Source organism: Neovison vison, chromosome 7, assembly GCF_020171115.1.
Source record: "Neovison vison isolate M4711 chromosome 7, ASM_NN_V1, whole genome shotgun sequence".
Lineage (NCBI taxonomy): Eukaryota > Metazoa > Chordata > Mammalia > Carnivora > Mustelidae > Neogale > Neogale vison.
In genome coordinates this window covers 203089901-203117661 of record NC_058097.1, presented here as the reverse complement: position 1 = coordinate 203117661, position 27761 = coordinate 203089901, and the positions used below count along the sequence as shown (strand labels likewise).

The following is a 27761-nucleotide window of genomic DNA, read 5'->3' as shown; positions in this document are numbered from 1 at the left end:
TCCGAGCTGGAAGTCCCGGAGGGGACACCTGCTCCGCCCCGGCTCTGCGACGTGCCAAGAGCAGGACAGGACAGGGCTTCCGCAGGTGACCTCGGGGAGGCGGTGACTGGGGTTGTCCCCCCGGACCTTCTCACTCGCTCACCCCACCGCAGCCACCCAGAGCCCGGCCCCCACTGACACACACCGGCACAGCGTCTGCCTGAGTTTATTTGGGAAAGCGAAGAATCAAACAAAGACTCGGAAAATAAATATGGGCCGAGACGAGGCCGCTTGGTGAGGGAGCTCAGAGGCCAGCGGGAGGGCGGCGGGTGGAGGGCGGGGGGTGGGGGGTCCTGGACGGCGGCGGGACCGTCCTCAGTCCCTCCCCAGGGGCAGGCCCCGGGGGCTGGCGCGCCGCTCGCGGCTGGGGGCCCTGCGCTGAGCCCGCGGGAGCCCGCACACGGTGTCCTGGCAGGAGCAGGTCTCGATGTGGGTGTAGCGGTGCTTCCGGGAGCTGCCGTCCGGGCAGCTCAGCTCTACCTCCCGCTGGCTGGTGCGCCCCTCCTTGCAGCAGGAGCACTGGTGGTCCAGGGCCTGGGCCTCGGCCGAGTACCTGGGGCGGGGTGGGGGGCGGAGGAGGGCCAGGGTGAGGAGCCGCTCCCAGGCGTGGGAGCCCCGCCCCGCCCCACCCCCCACCCCCACCCCCGGGCCTGGGCCTCACTTGACGGAGGTCCCGCAGGACCCAGAGCAGGAGTTCATCACAACTTTCTTGGTGCAGCCGGAGTGAGAAATTTCCTTGGTCATGGGGATGGTGGAACAGAAGATCCTGGTCTCGTTCCGAGGGATGCCTGGCAGGAGGGGGCGGAAGCTCTGGGAGAGGGTCTGGCGGAGCTCGGGGCAGGGGTTCTCCACACCTTCAGGGGCCCACGGCTTCCTCCCTACGGCTGCTTCTCCCTCCCCAATCTCATCTGGCCTCGGCTGCCCCCAAGCCCGCAGGGCACCCCGTCAAATTCAGCGTCCAGTGGACAGAGGCAAAACGCCGTCCCCTGTGCCTCTCCCGCTCCAGGGTCCCGCGCTCCAGGGCCTTGGCTGGACCGCCCTTGCCCGGCCGCCACACTCACATTTCCTGCAGCATCCGTTGGGCATGAGCGTGACGGAGCCCTGGGGGGAAGGAGAGTGAGCCCAGGACCCAGGACTGCCCCCCAACAGTGAGCAGCCCCCTCCTGCCACGGGAGGGACAAGGACCGGACTGCCCCCGGGGACCCCCCACTCACTGGGAGGCAGATGCTGGGGTCGAAGTCAGGGCAGGTGATGTTGGACACGGAGGAGATGAGCTGATTGTGGACGTTCACGCAGCTGAAGAAGGTGCAGTTGTTGGTGGGGTCGTGACGTATGTCCCCGGGCTGCAGGGCAGAGGGCGGTGTGGTGAGGGACAGCAGGACACCCGGCCGGCGGGCCCCAAGCCACCAGGCAGGGGACACCCAGGAGGGGCCACGGGACAACTGCCAGCCTGCAGTCCACAGACACATCCACACCCTGACCGCCGGCACCTGCCGATGGGCCCTCGTGCAAAGAAAGGTGTTTCTAGATGTGACCAAGTTAGAGGTCAGGAGAGCAGACCATGGTGGATGACACAGGTGGCCCTTCATCCAGCCACCAGTGTCCTTGCAGAGAGCAGGGGCCACGGGACAGGGGGCAGAGAGTGCACAGATGTGGGCACGAACCCAGGGCTGCCTGGAGCCCCAGAGGCTGCAGAGGCAGGAAGGGCCCCCAGAGCCTTTGCAGGGAGTAGGGCCCCCCTTTGATCTTGGCGCCGGACTCCCCGGGGGGCAAGAGTCAGCCACTCACGGTGTTGCCAGCCCTCGTCTGTAGTCCCCGGTCATGGTCATGGCCACCCCAGGACCCTTGCAAAGCCGCACCCAACCCAGCAGAGACCCAGCTGGGGACACAGGAGTGGTCCCAGGCCCCGCCGCTGGCTCCGGGTCGGCCCGCGCCCCGCCCGCGTGGAGAGGCAGGACGAGCCCTGCGAGCCGGCGGGGCTCCCCGCGCACCTTCAGGACGATGGTCTCGGTGCCGGGTCTCTTGATGATGCAGTGGGTCTGCTGACACTTGCCGCAGCACTGCCCGGGCACGTCCACCAGCTCAAAGCCCTGCGGGACATGCACGCTCGGTCGGCACGGGCGGGAGAGGCGCCAGGAGCCGGGCGGGGGCGGGGCGGGGGGGGCGGCTTACGGGGCTGCAGCTGTCCTCACAGTGCACGTGGGTGCAGGAGATGACGTTGAGCCGCGAGCCGCCGTCCGTGCGGTTGGTGCAGACACAGTCCTCGCACTTGGAGGAGTACACTGGCGACCCGGGCTGCGGCGCGGGGAGGCCGGTGAGGCCGGGCCCGCCCACGCCCCCCGCCGGCCGCAGGGCGTCGTCCGCAGGCCGGAGCACAGCGAGGAAGGCCCAGGGCCGGCACACCCGCCCCTCCCCCTGCACTCTGCCTACCCCTTCCCCCCGGGGCTCAGCTGGTACTCAGCCTAGGACCCCCCCTTGGCCCGGGACCTCCCCTCCACCCGGGACCGCCCCTCGGCCGGGGCTCACCTGGTACTCAGCATTCCCGTGAACACACACCCCCTTGGGCACTGGAGGAAGAGAACGGGGACGGGGGTCAGGCAGGCCCCGCAGGCGACCCACGGGCCCTCAGGCCTGGGCCGGGCGTGTGTACCGTGTGGGGCAACCCCCCGCGGCTCCCTGACACCTGGCCCCACTGACCACAAGAGTAGGACGGGCAGCACTTCCCGGGTTTGGTCTCGCTGCTCACGTCGAAGCCCAGCGGGCACTTGGGCGGCTTCCCCTGGCACAAGCTAGTGTTGCACTCTGCGGGGGACAGAGGACGTGGTCGGAAGGGCAGGGCCTGCAGGCCGCGGCCCCCTTCCACACGCAGCTCAGGGGGACGCGCCCTGCTGGCCCAGCCCCTGCGGGCCCCCAGGTCGGAGGCGCGCTCGGTGGGGAGGTGAGGATGGCTCCGGGGCCCTTACTGCAGGACGTGATGTTGCAGCAGGTGTCGGCGGGGTTGACCTCGGTGAGCGGGTAGGTGCCGTCCTCCGTGCACGTGACCGGCTCCTGGCGGCACTCCCTGGGCTCGCAGATGATGCCGCGGCCGCCCTCCAGGCACACGCAGTCCTTGCAGTCGAACTCAAAGTGCTCCCCGAACTGGGGGCAGAAAGTAGGCGGGCTGGGGTACAGCGCCTGCCCCCTCGCCCCCTTCCGCGCGCGCCGGGGCCGCCCGCCAGGCGCCAGCACTCAGCCGGGAGGGGCACCGTGGCGGGTGTGGTGCCGAGGGTCCCGAGGGGCCCCGGTGTCCTCCCCGTGTCCCCGCACACGGGCCACATCACTGACACCACAACCGTGACCCAATCCTAGCATTTACCCCCACGGGCCTGGCACGCGGCAAATCGCCACACGTGTGTGTGGGGTTCATGGGCTAGAACCAAGGAGTCCACCGCACGTGGAAGACACGGACAACACGGCCAAGATGTCATGTTGGATTTGGACCGAGTGTCTGACGCCCGAGGGTGGGTGGACAGTTGGACAGACAAAGGGAGAGAGGGTGGCCGCGTGACGGTGTGGATGGGTGGAAGGAGGGAAAGAAAGAGAGGGAAGGAGGCGGGGGGACGGAGAGGCAGGGTGGGAGATGCGGGGGGGCACCCAGGGGGCAGCCAGGGGACACGCCTGCTGGCTCAGCCTTCCAGGACTTGAACGACAGGACGCAGGGTTTGAGACTCCCAGGTTCCCGTGTGCGACCCGCCCTAGCCCCCCAGGCTCCGGGTGTGTGGGTGAGTCCCATCCCAGCACCGGGAGGAAGGGCCGACCTTTCTGGGCACGTCATCAGGTCCCACGCAGCCTGGGGAGGGAGAGAACACAAGTCCGTGAGCGGAGCCCAGCGCCGCGGGCCCCAGGGGCTCCGCCGAGCCAGGTGGCGGGCGTCATACCACACATCTCCACGCAGACGTCGAACCCGGGGGCGTAGTTCATGGTGCCCTCGGGACAGAAGCAGCCTTCCACCAGGCGGGCGTTCTTCTGAGCTATGGGCCTGGGGGGAGGACATCACGAGACGGGTGTGTCGCAGGCGGGGCCAGGCCCGCGGGACCACGACACACCGACAGTGTCTGCCACCCTGGCGCACGCCCGTGGGGCGAGCTGGCTGTCCCTGCGCACCTTAGAGCAGCTGCGCTAGACTCGCAGGAGGGTTCATCCGCGGGGCCGCAGGCCCGGTACTCCCTGTGCGGCGGGCACGTCATTGCTGCGGGAGGGAGAGGGGATCAGAGGAGCCGGAGTCCGGAGGGGGTGCCCGCGGGCCCCCTGGCGAGGGACAGGCCTGCCCAGCCTCTCCTGCACCCGCCGAGAGCGAGCCTACCTCAGCCCGCCCACCTCAGCCCCCCACGCCATCCCCGAGCTGGGGCGCAGGTGCCCAGGTGCCTAGCCAGGTTGGCGGAAGCCCCAGGCCCCCCGGCACCCCCAGCCCGCCTTTCTTCCCGCCCCAAGGCCCAGGCCTGCGTGCGCTCCCTGCCCACGCGGCCCTCCCAACCCCGACGTGGCTTCAGGCCAGACAGGGCACCCAGGGAAGCCCAGAGACCCGTCGGGCCCGCGGGGCGGCAGGTCTGGGGCGGGGAGACACGCACAGCAGACCCCGTGGGTGCGATTCCTCCAGTCGACACAGATGTTGGCCTGGGTGCAGAGGGCGGCGTAGGCCTGCAAGCTGGCACACTCCAGGCCCGAACCGGGCACGAAGCAGCTGTCGAACATGCAGGCCTCGTAGTAGTGCTTGGGGGGCACCACGGCGTGGCACGGCGCGAACAAGCTGTGGGGGAGGGGCGGGTCATACTCAGGTCGGCCACCCAGCCACCCAGCACCCCCACCCACAGGCCCTCCTGGAGCCTGGCTCAGCCTGTATCCCCCCAAAACAAGCACCCGTGGGAGGACAGTGTCTGGGGAGTGACTGCGCGACCTCGGGGGGGGGGGGGTGGCCTGGGGGGTGGAGGGGGGCTCCAAGCTAAGTGGCTGCCAGGGGCCGGGACCCCCGCCTGCAACCCCAGGGAGTCCCCCAGACTCAACTTGCACAGCTCTGGGGACAAGGCCCTCGCACGCATGGCCGCTTGGCCTGGCCTTTCTCCGGGATCCCAGCCCTGAGCGCTCGGCCTGGCCCCCCGCAGCCGCTCTCCCTGGGGCCTGCAGCTCAGCCAGTCCCCCCAGGCAGGAGAGATCGGGAGGTCAGGAAAGGCACGGGGCTATGTGACAAGACAGCTCAGCCCCGTAGACGTGAGACGCCCCAGTCCTGGGCCCTCCGCCCAGTACCTGCCCACGGCACCCTGACCGCCCTGGACGTCCCGGCCCCGTGCTCAGCCCAGGGCCTCAGCTCCTCTTTGCAGACGGGGGTGCCGCACGAGAGGCCACCGCTCCCTGAGACCCTGACCCCGCCGCTTGCAAGGGGCCGGCAGGGGCACCTGTCTCTGATGAGCTCGCAGAGAGGAGACGCGCAGTCCTTGCGGGAGGTGGTGCTGGCCCCGGGCGGCGTGACAGCCGGACTCTGGGTGGTGACGCGGGTGTGGGGACAGTGTGGCTTGGAGGGATCGTTCACCACCCACTGGTCAGCGGCCAGCTCGCAGTCGGACACGACCTCCCCGCTGGGCAGCATGCAGTCGTCCGCCGTGTCATTGGTGCACGTGCCTGTGTGGGGAGGGAGCCCACGTCGTACACACCAACCCCCGGACCCTGCCCTTCTCCAGCCTGGGGCCCCCGGAGACCGTCAGGCCGGGGCCAAGGGCACAGACGGGACAAGACTCCCATCGGGGCCCGGAGCCGGGAGCGGGAGAACCACGGCAGGGCTGGCAGGAGCCCTCGCCCAGCCCCCCACCTCCGAGCTGCCCTCCTCGGGGGGGAGGAGCCCGCAGGGGCCGAGGGGCTCACCGCACTGGCCCTTGGTGTTGTTGCCAAACAGGCGGTGGGGCAGCGTGATGGAGAAGGAAAGTCCGTTGTAGGTGATGAGGGCGCCCAGCTTGGAGATCTCCACCACGTAGTTGATGCCCGACTGGTACACGTGCAGCTCGTTCTTCATGTAGGGCAGGGCCACGACCTGCCTGTTGACCTGCACCTGTGACCGGACACGGGGTCAGGACAGCCAGGGGGCAGGCGGGGGCCCCTCAGCTGACCTCAACCTGGCCACTCGGGAAACAGAGCCTCGTGGGTCTGACAGGGGTGAGTCGGGGCAAGCCGAGACCTCCCAGAGCACCTGGGATCACCCCACCCCTGCCTGTTTTCAGGCCGGTGTGTCCAGTGGGTGGACCTCAGCCTGTCCCCCGGCTCCCTGGCGACTGCCTGGTCCCTTTCCCACTTCGTTTCCATCGCTCTCGCCAGACTTGTCCTGGCCAGTCCCCGGGGGGAGGTCACAAGGACACTGCACTCAGAGGCCCGGGAGACGCCAGGGCTGAGGGTGCGGCTCTGGCTCCAGGACACAAGCAGCCCCACGCAAGTGTGTGGCCAGCAGCGTGCTCGGGAAGGGGACTCTGCCCAGAGACCTAGGGCTCAGGCTGGCGGTGGAACGTGAGCGCGGAGGTCAGGAGATAGCGCGGTCCACCACGGAGCGAGGGCGCGGGCGCACGGCGCAGCCTGCGTGGGCGTCCCCGACCTGGCCCCGCACCTGGACCTTGATGGGCATCATCCGCAGGGTCTTGATGAGAACCTCCTGGGACTGGTAGCGCACCACGAGCGTGCGGGGGCAGGACACCCGGTCGTTGGCGTCACAGTGGTAGTTGTCGATGTAGACGCCGAAGTTGCCGAGCGTGGGGGTGATCTCCTCCACGAGCACGTACGTGCAGTTCCCTTGATAGCTGTAGTACAGCCCGTCGAACGTGACATAGTGGGGGTCGCCCCAGCCCGCGCAGTAGCCTGTGGAGGGTGCGCCACTGAGCCACGCCGAGCCCCGGGCCTGGGCGGCGCTGGGGGCAGGAGCCAGCGGAAGCCCCGGCCGGACGGGCACCGCGAGCAGGAACCCCCAGGGTGCGCGGGGCTTCCAAGCCCATTCTGTGGGACGGAGCCTCGCGTTGGAGGCAGAAGACCTGGGCTCTGAGCCCAGCTCTGCTCCCCCAGCCCCGGGAGCAGCGCCGTTCTGCAGGGGTGGCCCTGCTCCCCCAGGCAAGCCCCTCCCTCTCCCAGACCCTCTGCCGAGGAGGGGCAGTGAGCAGGAAGCCCACCGCAGGCAGCCACGGCGTCCAGCCCGGGCCCCGCACCCGAGGGCCCCAGACCCTGCCGTCGCCCCACCACCGAGGGTCCCGCGCCTCGGGGGGACCTACAGTCACACTCCCAGTGCGGGCAGCACTCCTCGGGGCTGTAGACGAGCGTGGGCCGGAGCCCGTTGGCGCAGGTGGGCTCAGGCGGGATCTCGCACTCCACCTCCACGAGCTCCACGGTGTTGTTGTACTTGCAGATCGCCATGGTGCAGTTACACAACCACCACTTCTCATTCTCCTGCGGCGGGAGGGCGCGGTTCAGGGGCTCCAGCCGGACCCCTCCCACGCCCGCCGCAGGCCGAGCCACCAGGCACCCCGTGCAGGACGCGGCTCACTGCCAGCCGGCTCCCTGCAGCAGGGGAAGCGGGAAATGCGGGGGCCCCAGCGGATCCTGCGCCCTGAAGGCCAGTGGGGCAGCCGCAGAGCCGGGGACGACTTGGGGTGACCCGCGGAAGGGCAGCGCCTGGGCTCCTGACACCTGGTGGCCCGGTGCGTGTGCTTAGTGCCAAGGGGACAAAAACTGGCCCACGGCACACTGACCTGTCTGGGAGGGTCAAAGTCCGGGCACCCAGGGGGCTTGGTGGTGGCCACTGTGCTCGATGCGGTGGGCGTGGGTGGTTTGGGTGTTGAGGTGGGTGTCGGCTTGGCAGGGGTGGGTGCCGGGGAGGGCGTGGACGGGCATGACCAGTTGAAGATCTCAATGGTGCAGGACACCGAGCAGTTCGCATAGTAGCAGGTGTCTCCGTGCGTGCCGTTGTACACCATCTCGCCTGCGGGGGAAGAGGCCGGTCCCCCACTGTCCAGACAGGGCTGGCCACCGGGGTGTGCAGGCGCGTCCCCACGAGGCCACCCACCCCCATGCCCCTGACACACGGCTGCAGCAAAGGGGGCTGACTGCAGGGACGGACGCCCACACCCAGCATCCAGCTTCCCCCACGAGCTCCCGGTTTCGACTCATGCCTGACCCCTCACCCCTGGTAAAGCAGAGGCCGAAGCCCCACCAGCCGGTCACCAGAGAGCCCGAGTGAGAAGCTGGGGTACCTGGTGCGAAGTATGTTTCGTTCAAAACGCAGCAGCGGACCTGAGTGGAGGACCTGACCGGGCCCGTGCTCACACCGACGTTGGGGGTGGAGATCGGGGTCAGGGTGGGGGTGGGCACATAGGAGGTCGTGGTGCTGGCGGTTGGGGGCCTGGAAGGCGTGGGCGGCCTGGGGGTTCCTGTGGTGCTCGTGGACGCGGTCGTAGGAGCGGGTGTGGAGGGGGTTCCCGGGGTGGGCGAGGGGGGCCTGGCGGTGGTCTCGCTGGTAGGCGTGGTCTTCGAGGAGGTGGGACCAGAGGTCTGCGGGCCTGTAGGAATGGAGATTTCAGGGCGGAGCTGACGGCACCGCTCTCTGAGAGGCCGCGGGAGTCTGATGGCAGATGCCGCCTCCTCGCAAAAAAAAACCCACTCGAGGCATGGCACGTGGCACAGAAAGGCCGTCGTCCACTTTCCTGGCTCTTGGCCTCAAGGGAGGGCAAGGAGAGCAGGGCCCACCGTTCCACAATGTTAGGTCCCCGGCGGGGAGGCGGAAGCCGTGGTCACAACATCGGTCCCGCTGAGATCGTGCTGACCAACTGCCCTCTAAAGCTCTACTGGGAGGTGCAGACACAAGTGGCGGACAGAAGGGGCTTCCCTAGGGCACCTGGCCAGCAGCGTCCTTTCCCCACTGGCCCCACATGCCACAGTGGGGCTCCCTCCCTAGGCTGCTTTGCCCTGGTGCCCATCACTCTGCCAAGGACCGAGGAACAAGGACCTCGGGCAGCTGTGCCTATGGAAAGACACCTTAGGCGAGCAGTGGGGAGCCCTCAGCTCTGCCGCTCACACACAGCCTGACGGTCAGCAGCTCCCTCAATGCTCAGTAGCCACCCTGCCATGCAAGCGAGGCAGGCCAACCCTTGCTGGGGGACCCTCTCCCCGGGCAGCGCGGGGGCAGCACCTCACATGTGAGAAGCCGTACAGCTCCCTGGCAGGAAAGCTCGCTCGCCTAGACCAAGGGGCCTGAGCACACCACAAGCACACAGTCTCCGTGCCGATTACGTGCCTGGAGTGCTGCTCCCAGGCGAGGGCGGAGGGGAGGCCGAGGTGCCCCCAGTGGTAGAGCCCTTCGGTTCAGTTGGCGGAGAGGGAGACAGTGTGCTGGAAATCTCCACGATGGCTGTCGTGCTGGTCAGAAGCGTAGTTGATTCTGTGGAAGCAGGAAAGGTGAACTGAGAGTTTGAAGGAAAGGAGGGCTCAGGTCGGGGTTTGGGGATGGTGGTCTTACCTGTAGGTGTAGAGCCCATGCTGGTGCTGATGGTGGGGGTGGAGGTCGGGGTCACCGTGGTGGTGGTCGTGGCTGGCGTTGTGGTCTCGGTGCCCGTGGTGGTGCTGATGGTGGGGGTGGAGGTCGGGGTCACCGTGGTGGTGGTCGTGGCTGGCGTTGTGGTCTCGGTGCCCGTGGTGGTGCTGATGGTGGGGGTCGAGGTCGGGGTCACCGTGGTGGTGGTCGTGGCTGGCGTTGTGGTCTCGGTGCCCGTGGTGGTGCTGATGGTGGGGGTCGAGGTCGGGGTCACAGTAGTGGTGGTCGTTGCTGGCGTTGTGGTCTCGGTGCCCGTGGTGGTGCTGATGGTGGGGGTCGAGGTCGGGGTCACCGTGGTGGTGGTCGTGGCTGGCGTTGTGGTCTCGGTGCCCGTGGTGGTGCTGATGGTGGGGGTCGAGGTCGGGGTCACCGTGGTGGTGGTCGTGGCTGGCGTTGTGGTCTCGGTGCCCGTGGTGGTGCTGATGGTGGGGGTCGACGTCGGGGTCACCGTGGTGGTGGTCGGGGCGGGCGTTGTGGTCTCGGTGCCCGTGGTGGTGCTGATGGTGGGGGTCGCCGTCGGGGTCACTGTGGCGGTGGTAGTTGTCGTGGCTGGCGTTGTGGTCCTGGTGCCCGTGGTGGTGCTGATGGTGGGGGTTGACGTCGGGGTCACCGTGGTGGTGGTCGTGGCTGGCGTTGTGGTCTCGGTGCCCGTGGTGGTGCTGATGGTGGGGGTCGGGGTCGAGGTCGGGGTCACCGTGGTGGTGGTCGTGGCTGGCGTTGTGGTCTCGGTGCCCGTGGTGGTGCTGATGGTGGGGGTCGCCGTCGGGGTCACCGTCGTGGTGGTCGTGGCTGGCGTTGTGGTCTCGGTGCCCGTGGTGGTGCTGATGGTGGGGGTCGAAGTCGGGGTCACCGTGGTGGTGGTCGGGGTGGGCGTTGTGGTCTCGGTGCCCGTGGTGGTGCTGATGGTGGGGGTCGCCGTCGGGGTCACTGTGGCGGTGGTAGTTGTCGTGGCTGGCGTTGTGGTCTCGGTGCCCGTGGTGGTGCTGATGGTGGGGGTCGAGGTCGGGGTCACCGTGGTGGTGGTCGTGGCTGGCGTTGTGGTCTCGGTGCCCGTGGTGGTGCTGATGGTGGGGGTCGAGGTCGGGGTCACCGTGGTGGTGGTCGTGGCTGGCGTTGTGGTCTCGGTGCCCGTGGTGGTGCTGATGGTGGGGGTCGAAGTCGGGGTCACCGTGGTGGTGGTCGGAGTGGGCGTTGTGGTCTCGGTGCCCGTGGTGGTGCTGATGGTGGGGGTCGCCGTCGGGGTCACTGTGGCGGTGGTAGTTGTCGTGGCTGGCGTTGTGGTCCTGGTGCCCGTGGTGGTGCTGATGGTGGGGGTCGCCGTCGGGGTCACTGTGGCGGTGGTAGTTGTCGTGGCTGGCGTTGTGGTCTCGGTGCCCGTGGTGGTGCTGATGGTGGGGGTCGGGGTCGAGGTCGGGGTCACCGTGGTGGTGGTCGTGGCTGGCGTTGTGGTCTCGGTGCCCGTGGTGGTGCTGATGGTGGGGGTCGCCGTCGGGGTCACTGTGGCGGTGGTAGTTGTCGTGGCTGGCGTTGTGGTCTCGGTGCCCGTGGTGGTGCTGATGGTGGGGGTGGAGGTCGGGGTCACCGTAGTGGTGGTCGTGGCTGGCGTTGTGGTCTCGGTGCCCGTGGTGGTGCTGATGGTGGGGGTCGAAGTCGGGGTCACCGTCGTGGTGGTCGTGGCTGGCGTTGTGGTCTCGGTGCCCGTGCTGGTGCTGATGGTGGGGGTCGAGGTCGGGGTCACCGTGGTGGTGGTCGTGGCTGGCGTTGTGGTCTCGGTGCCCGAGGTGGTGCTGATGGTGGGGGTCGAGGTCGGGGTCACCGTGGTGGTGGTCGGGGTGGGCGTTGTGGTCACGGTGCCCGTGGTGGTGCTGATGGTGGGGGTCGAGGTCGGGGTCACCGTGGTGGTGGTCGTGGCTGGCGTTGTGGTCTCGGTGCCCGTGGTGGTGCTGATGGTGGGGGTCGAGGTCGGGGTCACAGTGGTGGTCGTCGTTGCTGGCGTTGTGGTCTCGGTGCCCGTGGTGGTGCTGATGGTGGGGGTCGAGGTCGGGGTCACCGTGGTGGTGGTCGTGGCTGGCGTTGTGGTCTCGGTGCCCGTGGTGGTGCTGATGGTGGGGGTCGACGTCGGGGTCACCGTCGTGGTGGTCGTGGTTGGTGTTGTGGTCTCGGTGCCTGTGGTGGTGCTCATGGTGGGGGTCGAAGTCGGAATGCCCGTGGTGGTCGTGATAACGGGAGTGGTGGTTGCGGTGCCTGTGGGCGTGGTAGCGGTCGGCGTCGGGGTGCCTGTGGTGGTTGTGGTAGTGGGGGTGGTGGTCGGGGTGCCCGTGGTGGTGGTCGTGGTGGGGGTCGGGGTCGAGGTGCTGGCAGGAGGCGGTGTGGAGATACAGTAGTCCGGCAATACACAGCATTCGACATTGATCTCGTAGTTGAGGCAGACGGGTGGTGTGATGCCCCCCGGCTTCTGGTCTTCATTTTTGCACACCAGCCCAACAGAGAGGTCGCACACCAACTTTTGCCCAAGTTCTTCGATGGGAATGTGGGGAAACATCACAGCTCTGCAGGAGATGTTGGCTGCCCAGCCTTCTTTACAGAGGCCCTGAATCGATTCAATATCCCCACCTGGTCTAGAAGGGTTCGGTTTCCCAGAATCCAGCCAGCCTGTCCAGTTGCACTGAGGCACACACGGAGCGATTGTTGGCTCTGTGGTGTTTAACCCTTGGGTAGGCGTGGTGGTGCTGGTGGTCGGGGACTCTGTGCCTGTGGTGGTGGTGGTCGGCGTGGTCGTGGTCGTGGTGGTCGTGGCTGGCGTTGTGGTCTCGGTGCCCGTGGTGGTGCTGATGGTGGGGGTCGAGGTCGGGGTCACCGTGGTGGTGGTCGTGGCTGGCGTTGTGGTCTCGGTGCCCGTGGTGGTGCTGATGGTGGGGGTCGAGGTCGGGGTCACAGTGGTGGTGGTCGTTGCTGGCGTTGTGGTCTCGGTGCCCGTGGTGGTGCTGATGGTGGGGGTCGAGGTCGGGGTCACCGTGGTGGTGGTCGTGGCTGGCGTTGTGGTCTCGGTGCCCGTGGTGGTGCTGATGTAGGGGGTCGAGGTCGGGGTCACCGTGGTGGTGGTCGTGGTTGGCGTTGTGGTCTCGGTGCCCGTGGTGGTGCTGATGGTGGGGGTCGAGGTCGGGGTCACCGTGGTGGTGGTCGGGGTGGGCGTTGTGGTCACGGTGCCCGTGGTGGTGCTGATGGTGGGGGTCGAGGTCGGGGTCACCGTGGTGGTGGTCGTGGCTGGCGTTGTGGTCTCGGTGCCCGTGGTGGTGCTGATGGTGGGGGTCGAGGTCGGGGTCACCGTGGTGGTGGTCGTGGCTGGCGTTGTGGTCTCGGTGCCCGTGGTGGTGCTGATGGTGGGGGTCGAGGTCGGGGTCACCGTGGTGGTGGTCGTGGCTGGCGTTGTGGTCTCGGTGCCCGTGGTGGTGCTGATGGTGGGGGTCGAGGTCGGGGTCACCGTGGTGGTGGTCGTGGTTGGCGTTGTGGTCTCGGTGCCCGTGGTGGTGCTGATGGTGGGGGTCGAGGTCGGGGTCACAGTGGTGGTCGTCGTTGCTGGCGTTGTGGTCTCGGTGCCCGTGGTGGTGCTGATGGTGGGGGTCGAGGTCGGGGTCACCGTGGTGGTCGTCGTGGCTGGCGTTGTGGTCTCGGTGCCCGTGGTGGTGCTGATGGTGGGGGTCGAGGTCGGGGTCACCGTGGTGGTGGTCGTGGCTGGCGTTGTGGTCTCGGTGCCCGTGGTGGTGCTGATGGTGGGGGTCGAGGTCGGGGTCACCGTGGTGGTGGTCGTGGTTGGCGTTGTGGTCTCGGTGCCCGTGGTGGTGCTGATGGTGGGGGTCGAGGTCGGGGTCACAGTGGTGGTCGTGGCTGGCGTTGTGGTCTCGGTGCCCGTGGTGGTGCTGATGGTGGGGGTCGATGTCGGGGTCACCGTGGTGGTGGTCGTGGCTGGCGTTGTGGTCTCGGTGCCCGAGGTGGTGCTCATGGTGGGGGTCGAGGTCGGGGTCACCGTGGTGGTGGTCGTGGCTGGCGTTGTGGTCTCGGTGCCCGTGGTGGTGCTGATGGTGGGGGTCGAGGTCGGGGTCACAGTGGTGGTGGTCGTTGCTGGCGTTGTGGTCTCGGTGCCCGTGGTGGTGCTGATGGTGGTGGTCGAGGTCGGGGTCACCGTGGTGGTGGTCGTGGCTGGCGTTGTGGTCTCGGTGCCCGTGGTGGTGCTGATGTAGGGGGTCGAGGTCGGGGTCACCGTGGTGGTGGTCGTGGCTGGCGTTGTGGTCTCGGTGCCCGTGGTGGTGCTGATGGTGGGGGTCGAGGTCGGGGTCACCGTGGTGGTGGTCGGGGGGGGGCGTTGTGGTCACGGTGCCCGTGGTGGTGCTGATGGTGGGGGTCGACGTCGGGGTCACCGTCGTGGTGGTCGTGGTTGGTGTTGTGGTCTCGGTGCCCGTGGTGGTGCTGATGGTGGGGGTCGAGGTCGGGGTCACCGTGGTGGTGGTCGTGGCTGGCGTTGTGGTCTCGGTGCCCGTGGTGGTGCTGATGGTGGGGGTCGAGGTCGGGGTCACCGTGGTGGTGGTCGTGGTTGGCGTTGTGGTCTCGGTGCCCGTGGTGGTGCTGATGGTGGGGGTCGAGGTCGGGGTCACCGTGGTGGTGGTCGTGGCTGGCGTTGTGGTCTCGGTGCCCGTGGTGGTGCTGATGGTGGGGGTCGAGGTCGGGGTCACCGTGGTGGTGGTCGTGGTTGGCGTTGTGGTCTCGGTGCCCGTGGTGGTGCTGATGGTGGGGGTCGAGGTCGGGGTCACAGTGGTGGTCGTCGTTGCTGGCGTTGTGGTCTCGGTGCCCGTGGTGGTGCTGATGGTGGGGGTCGAGGTCGGGGTCACCGTGGTGGTGGTCGGGGTGGGCGTTGTGGTCACGGTGCCCGTGGTGGTGCTGATGGTGGGGGTCGACGTCGGGGTCACCGTCGTGGTGGTCGTGGTTGGTGTTGTGGTCTCGGTGCCTGTGGTGGTGCTCATGGTGGGGGTCGAAGTCGGAATGCCCGTGGTGGTCGTGATAACGGGAGTGGTGGTTGCGGTGCCTGTGGGCGTGGTAGCGGTCGGCGTCGGGGTGCCTGTGGTGGTTGTGGTAGTGGGGGTGGTGGTCGGGGTGCCCGTGGTGGTGGTCGTGGTGGGGGTCGGGGTCGAGGTGCTGGCAGGAGGCGGTGTGGAGATACAGTAGTCCGGCAATACACAGCATTCGACATTGATCTCGTAGTTGAGGCAGACGGGTGGTGTGATGCCCCCCGGCTTCTGGTCTTCATTTTTGCACACCAGCCCAACAGAGAGGTCGCACACCAACTTTTGCCCAAGTTCTTCGATGGGAATGTGGGGAAACATCACAGCTCTGCAGGAGATGTTGGCTGCCCAGCCTTCTTTACAGAGGCCCTGAATCGATTCAATATCCCCACCTGGTCTAGAAGGGTTCGGTTTCCCAGAATCCAGCCAGCCTGTCCAGTTGCACTGAGGCACACACGGAGCGATTGTTGGCTCTGTGGTGTTTAACCCTTGGGTAGGCGTGGTGGTGCTGGTGGTCGGGGACTCTGTGCCTGTGGTGGTGGTGGTCGGCGTGGTCGTGGTCGTGGTGGTCGTGGTGGGCGTTGTGGTCTCGGTGCCCGTGGTGGTGCTGATGGTGGGGGTCGAGGTTGGGGTCACCGTGGTGGTGGTCGTGGCTGGCGTTGTGGTCCTGGTGCCCGTGGTGGTGCTGATGGTGGGGGTCGAGGTCGGGGTCGGCGTGGTGGTGGTCGTGGGGGTCGGCGTGGCTGTGGTGGTAGTCGTGGTGGTCGTCGGGGGTTCTGGCGTAGGTGTGGATGTAGTGGTGGTGGTGGTGGCCGTGGTCGTGGACGGGGGACACTGATCCATCGGCACACAGCAATTGACGCGAATCTCGTAGTCGTAACAGACCTCAAATGGCCCGTTTCCAAACTGGTCTTCATTGTAGCAAACGAACCCGAAGGTGACATTGCACTGTGCCTTCTGGCCCGCCTGCTCCCAGCTGACGTGGGGTTCCACAGCCAGCCTGCACTCGATGTCCTCAGGGGCCTCGCAGACGCCCGCGAAGGTCTCCCGGTCGCCGCCGCTGCCGTGCGTGCTGGGGCGGTTCTCGTTGATCCAGTCGGACCAGAAACAGCACGTCCCTAAGGAAGGAAGACCCAAGATTGGTCCCCACCCTGGACGCCGCTTCCGGGGAGCTCCCTGGGACTCAGAGAAGTCAGAGTCCCCGTGACCGCCCTTCCTATCATGGCCAAAGAGCCAGCTCCGAGAGTCTAGAGCCGGACACGGTCCTGCAGCTGAACGCTGAGCCCGAGACAGAAGAGCCCCTGGATCCACACCTGGGTGACAGACCCCGGCCTCAGTGCCCAAAACAGGAAATCCAGGAAGAGTCACCCATTGCAGGGAGGAGGCCCATGGGCAGGGGCCTGGTCTGCACTCCTGCCCCACAGTGCTCTCACCCAGGGCCGGTCTGCTCCGGGCGCTAGGCCCGGGGACCGCTGAGGGCACCGTCTCTGCACCAGGGAGTGGCACTGGCCACCCAGCCCCACAGCTGGGTCTCCCGGAAGGTTCCCTTTTCCTCCCGGCTCACCCGGCACGGAGGCTGCCTAGGACCTACCTGGAGTTCCTGGGGTGGAGGTCGGACCTACAGAAGAACGGGGAGGGAAAGAAGCCTGTCAGCAGCTAGTTGGCCATGTCTCAAAATCTTTTTCGTTTTTACAACTTCCTCTTTCCTCCTTTTTTCTCTTTCCACTCCCCAGTGGCTTGTCCAGCGGTGGCTGCTGCCTCAGCAAGGCTGAGCGCAGGGGAGTCTGGGACATTGGTCTGCTTTCGCAGAGACAGCCTCGGGGGTATTCTCCTGCCGGTCCAGGAAGTGTCCCCAGGAAGGGTCCCCAGGTCCTTCACTGCAGTCTGGGCTCGGGGGTGTAGCTGTAATGCCGGCTGGCATCTTAAGGTGAAAGGCCGGGGCCCAGGAACACCCCCTGAGCTGAGACGCCCATCATTGTCACCTCTGGCCCATAAGCAGAGGGGAGAGCTCACTGCGACCCGTCCCCCCGCCCCCCTCTTGGCCCCTAGTAGGGCCGCTTCCACTGGGCTCAGGGCAAGGCAGGTGCTCTAGGGGTGAGGGATGCATGGCCCTGGGGTCCTACCTGTGCTGGGGGTCGGGGAGGGGGTGGGAGTCGGGGTGGTCGTGGTGGTGGTGAGGGGGGTGCTGGAGGTGACTGGGATCCTGGTGGAAGGCGGCCGGGAGGTGGTGGACACACAGATGTTGAAGTGTCTCTCCACCGTCCCGTTGGGGCCACAGACCTCCCAGTAACAGAAGAAGCCGTCCTGGGTGTAGTTGAGAATCTTCCCTGGAGAGCAGGACAGAGACCAAGGTCAACATGGCAGGAAAAGGACAGGGACTGTCAAGAAGTCCCCGGCATCCCTTAGCCCCCACAAATGCCAGACCCGTGTCCCCTCGGGACTCCACCGACAGGGCCCCCCATCAGGGCACAGAAGCCGGACGGCACAGAGGTGGCCTCAGCTCCCATCACAAGCGTGGGGAGGCTGCTGCGAGTCAGAGCCAGCTCTGAGCCGGGAAAGGCCCCTGGGGGCTCCGGGCCCAAGGAGGGCGAGACAGAGCCCTGCCCCGGAGTCCAGAGCAGGCAGCCTGGGGGCTCTCCTGGGGCCACTGCACTGGGGTAGAGGCGGGGGACAGCTCACCTTCTTCTGGCTGGCAGACTTTCGAGGTGTTGGCACACACGCTGGAAAGCAAGCGTTGAGCTGCAGAGCACGGGGACGGGCCCTTCCCGGCCTCCCGGCCTCCACCCCCCGCCCTCAGCGCCCCGGGCCCAGCCCCAGGTCCTCTGCCCGCGGACAGGAACTCGCCCGGCTCCCACAGCGTGCCCGTGGGGCTCTGTGTCGGCCCGTGCGTGTGGCTGTGCGTGCAGGTATGTGTGCACACGCGTCCGGCACACCCCCAGACCCCAGCGGGCTGAGCTCGGGTACCAAGACTGGCAGTCCTCCTCGCTGGGAACAGGTGCTCCGGGTGGGTAGCGGGTGTCCCCGACATAGCAGCCACATTGGTCCGCCGTGACGCACCGCTTCAGGTCCTCGTCGTAGACGGGCCTGTCCTCCGGGCACCGGGGGTAGCAGCCTGGCGGGCACAGGACACGGGGCATGGGGCTTGGACCACGGCAGAGGGTCCCACGGCCACCAGACCCCACCCATTGTCCCCACCACGGCAGGTCCTTCTCTCCAGGATGCCCCTCCGGGAAGGCCAGGGAACAAAAGGACAGCGGACCGGACCCCCCCACATTGGGCCCCACACACTGCCAGATGGCCAAGGGGACAGCCAGCATCCCCTCCCAGCCTCCTGACCCCACATTCCTCCCATAGGCTAGGACGCTCCCTCCCCAGAGCAGGCTCACTCCCTCACACCCCAAGTTCTCAGCTCCGAGGCCGAGTCTGGAGGCCGAGACACCCTGTCTTGGGCTGATCTGCAGCTTCCTGGGGGCCCCGACCTCTCCCGGATTCTTTCTGCCTCTCTAAGCTCGTGGAACACACTCTGCAGCGCGGTGGGCTCAGTCCACCAGCACCTTGGGTCCCCAGCCGCATGGGGACAGCGTCCCTCCGCGCCGAGGCCCGCTTACCCTCCAGGTAGGACACGGAGATGTTGGAGTGGATGCCGTTGACGGTCCTGCAGGTCTCGAAGCTGCGGTTCCCACAGGGCTCGTAGTGCCACTCACACTCGTCTGGGGGGTTGTAGTAGTCACAGAATACGGCTGCAGGGGCAGGGGTGGGGTCAGACTCAGGGAGGGCCGAGGCCAGGCCAGCGCGGCCCCTGGGGAGCGACACTCAGCCCCTGGGGTCAGGGAGGCGGCAGGAGACCCCGATGACCCGTCACTTCATGGTGAGGACTGCTGTCCCCACACAGCGCAGCCCCCCCGCTCCAGGACGGGCGGACACTCACGGCACAGGTCCGGCGTCCTCCAGAACACGCAGGCTCCCTCCTTAGTACACTCCTGAGCGTAGGAGGCCACGGCTGAGCAGAAGCACTCACAGTCCCCGCCCGTGTCGCAGGAGCAGGAGTCGTGGACGCAGGCCTCGTAGAAGGGCTTGGGGTCCACCTGCGGGAGAAGGCTCTGTGTGCCCGGCCCCGCCCCCAGGCCCCGCCCCGCCCCCAGGCCCCGCCCCGCCCCCAGGCCCCGCCCCCTACCTTGCTGTGACAGACACTGAAGACCGAGCTCTTGATGATGCTGCATTGCTTCTGGGCCCAGGAGAGGCGGTGCGGGTTCCGGGCGCAGGGATCCGGGGTGACGCTCACGTCCGGACAGGTGGGGGCCTCCTTCCAGCTGTTCCCGAAGTCCAGCTCGCTGTCCACCACCATGTGGTCCCTCGTGGTGAAGTCGTTGCTGGAGCGCTGGTCAAAGTTCCCGCACAGCCCGCAGACCCGGCCCTGCAGAGACAGAGCAGTGGGACCGGGGGGGCTCAGGGTGCTCCGGGAGCGGGCTGGGGGCACGGGGGACGGAGTGGGAGAGGGTGGGGGACTGGAGGGACCTGGGGGGCGGGCAGGTGAGGGCTGCCGCGCACCTTGTAGGACGGGGCCAGCTTGATGAAGACAGTGGTCTTCTTGTCCCAGATGACGATGACGCCGATGCTGGCCTCCACCACCAGGTACTGGCCCACCTCCCGCGTGGTGTAGGCCACGTGGTGGCCCGTGTCCCGCTGAATCACCAGGCGGTGCTTGTCCTCCAGCTTCAGCTCCGTCCTCTGTGCCCAGGGGAGAGGCCCTGTCACTGGCCGCGTCCAAGCAGCCGCGAGGGCTCACGTGTTCCCCGGGGTCCGGCAGCACTCACCCCCAAGAAGATTTTGATGGCCTTGGAGCAGGTGACACCCGTGGTGCCACAGGGGACGTTCTCGGTCATGATGCTGAAGGAGCCTGAGGAGGAGTTCTGGCCGCAGTAGTCCTGGGGGCCCACCGAGGACATGAGCCAGACTGGCCAGGCCACCGGTGCCCCCTGGCCCCGCCCCAGCTGGGCTCCGCACAGACGCAGCCCTCCTCGGCAAGAGGGGTAACCACGAGGCAGGGGCCCTTGACCCCACGCACAAGCCTCTCGCTCCCTGTGCGGCGTGGGAGGGTCACAGAATAGGCGGTCAGAGGCAGGGCTGGGCCCCAACCGCGCCCCCTTCGACGGGGCCCCCTCGCCAGGCTGACGGCGGCTCAGAGTCCGATGCGGGGCCGCGGGACGAGGGCCGGGGTGGACCAGGCCTCACCTGCACCACCACGTAGGAGCAGTGCCCGTCAAAGTCGTAGTACTTCCCGTCGAAGGTGACGTAGTGGCCACTCCCGTAGATGGAGCAGGAGCCGTGGCACAGGGACTCGGTGCACGCCCAGCGCCCTCGCCGGCAGGTGCTGAGGGGAGCGAGAGGGGCTGGAGGGGCCGCGAGGGCCCAGGTCCTCCCTGCTGCTCAGAGGGCAGCCTGGCCGCCGGGCACCACAGGGCAACCCCATCAGCAGCGCACGAGCCCGGCCTCCACACCCTCGTCCGTGGGCACCATGCGCCCCCCCGCCCCGCCACACACTCCCGCCAGGCCAGACCACGTACCAGGTGTTGCAGTCCACCTTGATCTTGTCCCCGGGGGAGTACAGGTCCTTGTTGTGCACACACGGGCATTCCGCCTCCTTGACGCAGCCGCCACGGCCGTCGTCCATCAGCCCGTCCGGGCAGACGCAGCCGCTGACGCACTCTGTCTGGTACTGCAGGGGCGGCACAGCAGGCTTCAGGCCCCGAGGGCCAAGCTGGCCTCTCCTGGAGCCGCCCCCTCTTCCTGCACTGCAGAAACCCCTTTGTCCCTTGCCCACCCGACCTCTGCCCGCTCGGCCTCACCACGGGCCCGGGAGACAGGCGCAGGCTGCCGGCCGGGGGTCCCCACACGGCCCCGAGCCCTCCATGGGCTGGGCGGGGACCCCTGGGACGGGGAGGGCCGAGGAGGCCCGTGCGTGTGCGGGACCTGGCAGCCGGACCCCAGGGCCAGTGAGGAAGCCCGCGTCCACCCTCCCCCATGGCGGGCCCCCGCACGCACGTGGCCGGCGGCCCGCGTCTGACAGCTGGTGGGCCGCGAGCTCTGGACGGTCAGGGCCGTCAGGTTGCTGCAGTCCACGTAGATCTTTGGGGCCGAGCAGCCTGGGGGACAGAGGGGCCACCTCAGCTCAACGGAAGCTGGGGTGGGGGCGGGACCGGCGAGGACGGGGTGCGGCGCCGACTTACTCTGGCCGAGCAGCCTGACCGGCCTGCAGTGCAGCCTCCCGTTCTGGCAGACGCTGAGGGGAGGAGGGCGGAGGTGAGCGGGCCGGCTCCTGGCGGGCAGGGGACGGGGCGGGGGGGACACGCCAGCGGCGCGGGGACGTGGGCCGTCCGCCTCCCAGCCCCGGCCACCTACCAGCGCTCCTCCTGCCTCAGCACCACCTCCCCGGCCTCCAGGTAGAGGCCATGGTGGTAGCAGGAGCACTTGGCCAGGGGCACACAGCGGCCCTTCTCGTCCAGGAAGGTGTCGTCGGGGCAGCCGCAGCCGTCCACAGGCGCGAAGCCCTGCGGGCAGTGCGCGTCGGCCTCGGAGAGCGAGCGGCAGGTGGGCTGGCAGGTGGTCAGGTTGTACAGGAACACCTGGGAGCTGGGGCAAGAGCCCACGTCCTCGTCTGCGGAGACGGGAGGGGCGGCGTGAGGCGCGGAGGGGCGACCGCAGCTCCCTTCCCCGCCGGCCACTCCCGAGCACCCCACTTCCGTCAGGGAGAGGCAGAGGCCTGTCCAGCCAAGGGGCCCGCGAGGGTCCCCGGAAGTCCCCACCCCACCCCCAGGCAGCCCCTCGCGAAGAGAGCAGCGGGCCGACCCCTCCCGCCCGAGGCGCCCGGGTGCCTCCCAGGGACGGCACTCACTGCAGACTTGCTCCCGCCAGCCCCACAGCAGAACGCCCTTGGCGGCGCAGGCGCGGGCGTAGGAGGACAGAGCGGCACACAGGCAGCCCTCGCTGTTCTGGCAGTTACACGCGTCATACTTGCACCTCTGGGGGCGGAGGAGGCCGGCCGTGACGGGGGGAAGCAGGCGGGCACACCCCCGCGGGCACACACAGCCGCACACAGACGTGCACATTCGCACACGGACGGACCTTCCCGTGCGACGGGCAGACACACGCACGCACACACACACGGACACGCCTTGCAGGCCGGGGTCAGGCCCAGCCCGGGGCACACAGCACACGGTGCGGGCCCGGTCAGGTGGCGAGTGGTGCGCGTGGGGGGCCCACGCACCTTGTAATAGTCTGAGGGGTCCACGGCCGAGTGGCATCTCCCAAAGGGGGTCTCCGTCTTCTTCAGCAGGGAGCACCAGTGCTCGGCGTAGTTGGCTGGAGGGGGGGGTCAGGACCTCAGCAGGGGCGGCCCCTCCGACTCATCCCCTGAGCCCCGCTGCCTGGTCGTCCGTTTCCCTCCCTCCAGGGCAAGACCACGCCCCTCGGAAGGCGGGGCCCCCACCGCCTCCCCTCCCGCGACCTCCCCTGGCCTGGTGGGTGACGAGGGCCGCCACCAGCGACGGAGGAGCAGGCCCAGCCCCTTTGCTGGGTCTCCTGGCGGGCAGCCGCCGTGGGCCACCGTCCAGCAGCCACGTGGCAGAAGCAGCAGGTGCGCGGGCCGCCGGCCTGCACCCGCCCCGCCCCCGCCACACGCCCCGCGAGGCCGAGCCTCACCGCTCTCGATGTTGAGGGAGCAGGGGTCGTCCAGCCAGTCCAGCTTGTCCTGACAGCTTGCCTGGGCCTTCCAGGTGTTGGCGAAGCCGGCCCCCGTGGCCTCCACCAGCCCGCCGGCCGTCCTGAAGTCGTCCCCTTCCAGGCCGTTGAAGTTCCCGCAGAGGCCTGAGGGGCAGCACAGGGTTGGGAAGGGGCAGGGGGCGGGGAGGCGGGCCCGCGCGGGGCCTCGGAAGGGGGGCCCGCCCGCCGAGCGCGGCACTCACCCTGCACGCGCCCCTGCGCGGCCCGGTCCAGCGTCACGAAGAGCTGCATGACAGGCTCGAGCTGCACCTGGAGGCTGAGCCCCACGGCGGTGCTCACCGCGAGGTGCCGTGAAGACGGCCGGAAGACAGACAGGCTGGCTGCGGGACGGGGCGTCGCGGCCGGTCAGCGGGGCTCTGCAGCGGCGGGGTCGCCCCCCGCCCGCAGCCCCCGAGCCGCCAGGCGCCCCCGGGGAGGGACTCACCGGTCGCGTGGGGCAGGTTCACCGGCCGCTCGTTCAGCAGCACGCCGCCGTCCGACTGGAAGGCCACGACCTGCAGGAAGGCGGGGGGGACGGCCACGCTGAGAGGGGCTGGGGGGCCCCGGGGGGCCGGGCGGGGGCGGGGGCGGGGGCACCCACGTTCTTCCTGTCGTCCGCCAACAAAACCACCGTCTTCAGGCAGGTCTGCTTGTCGGTGGAGCCGCAGGGGGCCAGCTCACCCAGGAGGGCGTAGGAGTCGTTGTGGTCGCCCTGCCGGGTACGGGTCGGTGGCAGTGACTGGTAGGAAGCCCGGTGCGGGGCCGAGCCCCACCTCAGCCCGCCCACCCGCCACCCGGCCAGCTACCTTGATCAGCACGTAGTAGCAGTCCCCGTGGAAGGTGTACCTCTTCCCGTCAAAGGTGGTGATGTGGGAGCCGCCCTCCAGGGCACAGGTGCCCGGGCACGGCAAGTCTCTGCACACCCAGCGGCCGGCGGTGCAGACACTGTGGGCAGTGGGACACACAGCAGGCTCAGCGGTGCCGCCGGCGTGCCCCCCAGCCCCCCGGACCGGCAGCCCTGCCCCCCAGCCCCCCGGGCCCCAGACCCACCAGTCCTCGCAGTCACTGCGGAGCTGCTGGCCGGGCGAGTACAGGCGCCCGTGGAGTCTGCAGTGGCAGCGGCTCACGGGGACGCAGCCGCTGCCTGCGATGTCGTCGTACACGGTGCCTGGACGGTGCGGGATGCGACGTTACCCTTGGCCGGCCTCAGGAAGCCCAGAATCCCCACACCGGGGCTCCCCCGGTGGGGCCAGAGCCCCAGGCTGGTGTGGGAGAGGTGGGGCGACCCCCAAGGTGGGGCCCCAGCCACGCCTCCCCCTCCTCCTGCAGGTGCCTCTGCTCCTTTGGCAGCACCTGTGCCCCCTCCCCACGCTGCGGGAGCCTGGCCTCCGACCGCCTTCCTGGGGACCTCCAGGCTCTGTGAGTGGGGCTGGAGGGCGTGAGCCCACAGAGCGATGACCAGGAAGGAGCCCCGCCCAGACTCCCCAAAACCACCACGGCATGCGTTTAGGGGGAGGGGGTCCTCCACACTTGCCAGGGAAGGGAGCACTGCACCTCACATCTGGCACCGTGGCCCCCCCAGCCCGGTTCCAGGGTGCACCGGCCTCAGGGGACCGCATCGGGGCCACGCCCCCCCCGCATGCCCGTCCCGTGGCCTCCGGGGCGCACACCTTCCGGGCAGAAACAGCCGTCCATGCGGTGCTCCTCACAGAGGCGGCTGCTCTCCAGGTGGGAGCAGGTGTCCATGCAGGGTGAGCCGCTCTCCAGGTACACCATGTTCCCGGGGCAGCTCTTGGCTAGAAGGGCAAAGGCAGGCCCCTGAGCAGGCACACACGCCCCGGGGAGGGGAGCGCGGCGGGCAGCGGAGCAGGACGTTCCCCCGACGGCTGCCCCCTTGGGGCCCCAGGGGCGCCCGCCTCCCCGGCCGTGCCGGCCGCCCCGTGGCGCTTACGGCAGAACTCGGCGGTCCTCCAGTTGCCGGGCTGGCCGCCGGCGTGGGAGCACTGGCGGGAGAACTCGGCCAGGGTGCTGCAGGCGCAGGAGGGGCCGTCGGGGCAGCGGCAGCGGTCCTGCATGCAGGCCCGCACGAACGGCGCCCGCGGTACCAGCCCCTCGCAGGCCTCGAAGGCCGCGGCCTCCAGCAGCTTCTCGCACTCGGCGCGCTGCAGACACGCAGAGCGGGGTTCGGTGACGGCCCGTGCCCGCCCCTTCCCGCGATGCCGCGGCACCCCCCACCCCCGGGCAAACCGACCCCCGCCCCGGCCCCGACTCACGTGCTGGGAGCAGGACTCTGGGACCGGCCCCTCCTCGGGGTCCTCACACACCGCCTCGGGCTTGTGGACCTTCTGCAGGTTCCCGAACTCCACGGCGCTGAAGAGCACGCCTGGGGGCACGGGGGGCCGTCAGCCGGGGGCGCCCAGAGCCTGCACGCCCGCCGCCCCCGCCGCCCCCGCCAGCCCCGAGGAGGCCCGCACCGTCAGACAGGAACTCGGAGTAGGTCTGCAGACCATTGTAGTCCCCGCAGAGGCCGCACGTGTGGTTCCGGAACTTGCTGTCCAGCTCCAGCTGTTGGGGGAGGAGGGGCGGGTGAGGGGCCGGGCCCGGCAGGACCACAGCCACGGCGGCCGGGGTGAGCGTCCCACTGCCGGGCCGGCCTCAGCCTCGCCTCCAAGTGGCACTGGGTGCGGTGGGAGGGCTGGAGGCAGCCGGGCGGTGCAGGCGGCAGGGGTTACCGGGGACCAGGAGGGGCTTGGGCGGGGGGAGGGCGAGCCCAGCTCCCCTCTCCCTGAGGTTCCCCACCCGGGAGGGCTGCCCGGCCGCACCCGGGCTCCCCCACAGCGCTGCCGGCCCCCACAGAAACCCCCTGACCAGCGTCAGGCCCCAGGCACCTGCGCTCCCCTTGGACCCCAGAGGCCTGCAGGAGGCACCTGGCCCCGGGCCCCAGGAGGGGCCACACCCACCATGAGTGAGTCCTCCCGGTTCCACATGAGGGTGAGTCCCGCCCGGGAGTAGACCTTGGTGTAGGCGTCGTTCTTCTCGATGAGCAGCCCAGAGCTGTAGTGTGGCATGCTGACCCTGGGGCAGGGGGGCGGGGCGGGACTCACTGGCCAGCCCACCGAGCCGCCCACCACGGCAGGCCCTCCGCCATCCCTCAGCCCCGGAGGACAGGAGGGCCTGAGGCGCGCGTGGGAGTCCTCAGCTCCCAGCTGGTGTGGGGGGAGCACAAACAGCGTGGCCGCCCTCTGGGCCCGCTGGGACCCCGGCGGCACAGCCCCCGTCCACCCCCTGGCTGCCTGTCTCCCTGTCCGCACCCCCTCTGCAGGGACCTGTCCTCAGAGCTGGGCTCTGCCCACCCCCGACCAGGGCTGTGCCCAGCCCACGGGGACTGGGGGAGACAAAGGGCAGGAATGCAGCTTACAGCCTCATTGTTCCAGAGACAATGGGGGACAATGGCCTGGGAGTGGGAGGGGCCCCCACTGGCTCCCCCTTCTGTAACTGGAGCCTGGGTGCTGCCTGGGGCCCCCAAGGGAGGGGCAGGGAGCTCCTCGCCCCCACTGGGGGGCCGCGGCCCTGCCGCACTCACATGGCCCCGTTCACTACAACCAGCTGGCGGGTGAGGTAGATGGTGTCATCCCTGATGGTCAGCAGGATGTACTCGAGCCCGGGGCGCCCCCCGTCGCGGCTGGAGACCCGCTTCAGGTGCACCGCGAACTCCTTGTAGGAGCCCCTGCAGTCGGACGCGAAGTTGTAGTCGCACAGGCCAGGGAAGCGGAAGACATCGCCGTCGAAGGTCTTGTAGTGGAAGTCGCCCCAAGTGCTGCAGACGCTGTGGCCGTGGTTCCGGGTCCTGCCCTCTGGGGGAGCAGGGGTGTGCGGGGTGAGCAGCCCGCACCCCCAGGAGGCCTGTCCCGAGACCTGCCCAGCAGCCGCCCTCCGAGCGCCCTCCGTGAGGCTGTCCTGCTGGAGTGGCCCCTGCTGGACCCTGGTCACCCCGCCCGGGGGGTCTCAGCCTCCCAAAAGGACATCTCCAGCTGCCACACCCTCACGCCCCAGCCTGGCATGGGATCTGCCAGGCAGGCAGTGGGGACAGAAGGGCTTTCTGGAAGCCTATGTACCCCGTCCGCCCAGCCCGGGGTCCCCTGCCCGGTCGTGGCCCGAGTCCGTGCACGCTCAGGCGGTGCCACATCACATCCGCATATTCGAGACCAGCTCCCCTCCGGGGGTGTTTTCCCCCAACCCGCGTCAGATGGAGGCATCCCCCACTGACGTCACCAGTTTTTCCTGGAACGACCCCTTCATCATGTGTCCAACACCCCACTCTGCAGAAGGGCCGTCTTGGCCTCGGCCCTCCAAGGGTCCCTGACAGCCGGCCCCTCTTGGCTGCCCCTGCCTGCCCCACGCAGGTGTTTCCAGAAGGCACCACATTCGGGACACACGCTCTGCAGTCAAATGCTCTGCCACTGAGCTATAGCCCCGGGACACACGCTCTGGCCAGGAGCTCGCCGTCAAAAGGACGGCGCGGACCCAAGACCACCCTCCCTCCTTCCTTCCTTGCACTCGAAGTCTGCAGGGCTTGGTGGGCACGACCCCTGACCCCAGTGGTACACCCCAAAGTCTGGGCAGGGAGGGTCACTACTCCCAGGAAGAGCCTCTCCTCGGGGCCGCCCTGGCTTTCCCGTCGCCTCTCACCTCTCTGGAGCTCTGCGGCCCCGGGGGAGCTCAGGGCCAGGCCGACGGCCACCAGGAGGGCGAGCGGCAGCCCCATGGTGGCTCCGAAGGGCGGGAGGGAGAGCCAACTGGAGCAGGGGTCCAGGCCTTATATGGCCCAGCAGGAGTGGCAGAGGCGGGGAGAGCAGGGGAGGGGCGAGGGGAGGGTGGGGCGTTGGTCAGTTTATCAAGAAAACAGGTGTGGGGGCTCCGGAGGGGCCACTGGGAATATTGACTCAGGCTATCTGCGGGTTATCTTTTTATTGAGCCCTCGGTAAAGCCACACTCCTCAGGATGCCTCAGCGCCCGGCAGGCACGGCCCCTCCCAGCCCCGGCCCCCGCTCCCCGGCGTCCCCACAGGGCCAGGCTCGAACGGAGCCCATCCCGATGGTGGCTCCGGACAGGACCCCTGCCCCACGTGAGCTCCTCTGTCCCACTCTGGTCCCACGAGGGGCGCCAGGCCCCCAAGCCAGGGAACGTGTGGGCACCTGGGCGGTCCCGGGGCCGCCCCGCCTTGGTGTGGACTCGCTCCCTGGCTCGGGTCAGCGGGTGGCTCCACGTCCGGCCCCCCGGCCCCCCCGCCCCGCCCCCGCCCAGTACACCCTCTAATCCCC

At 68.8% G+C, this 27761-nt stretch overlaps 1 protein-coding gene across 1 annotated transcript; it reads right to left on the bottom strand.

Annotated features, from left to right (window-relative positions):
* Positions 1-354: 354 nt before the first annotated feature.
* On the bottom strand, positions 355-27205 carry MUC2 (mucin 2, oligomeric mucus/gel-forming). The gene is given in 50 exon segments (XM_044260350.1): positions 355-592; positions 701-827; positions 1101-1140; positions 1254-1382; positions 2031-2129; positions 2212-2334; positions 2566-2606; positions 2737-2841; positions 3003-3177; positions 3837-3868; positions 3957-4057; positions 4183-4267; positions 4647-4825; positions 5469-5691; positions 5932-6115; positions 6662-6909; positions 7314-7488; positions 7791-8020; positions 8292-8476; positions 9328-9475; positions 9554-13977; positions 13979-15800; positions 16812-17009; positions 17362-17402; positions 17647-17794; positions 18291-18422; positions 18611-18767; positions 18857-19096; positions 19231-19410; positions 19497-19607; positions 19915-20053; positions 20247-20398; positions 20725-20825; positions 20910-20962; positions 21082-21337; positions 21575-21701; positions 21947-22041; positions 22381-22545; positions 22644-22781; positions 22886-22955; positions 23042-23152; positions 23247-23385; positions 23491-23608; positions 24111-24236; positions 24392-24602; positions 24714-24823; positions 24915-25005; positions 25401-25515; positions 26024-26294; positions 27130-27205. Coding segments are annotated over 50 exon segments (12984 nt in total).
* Between the last annotated feature and the right edge of the window lie 556 nt (positions 27206-27761).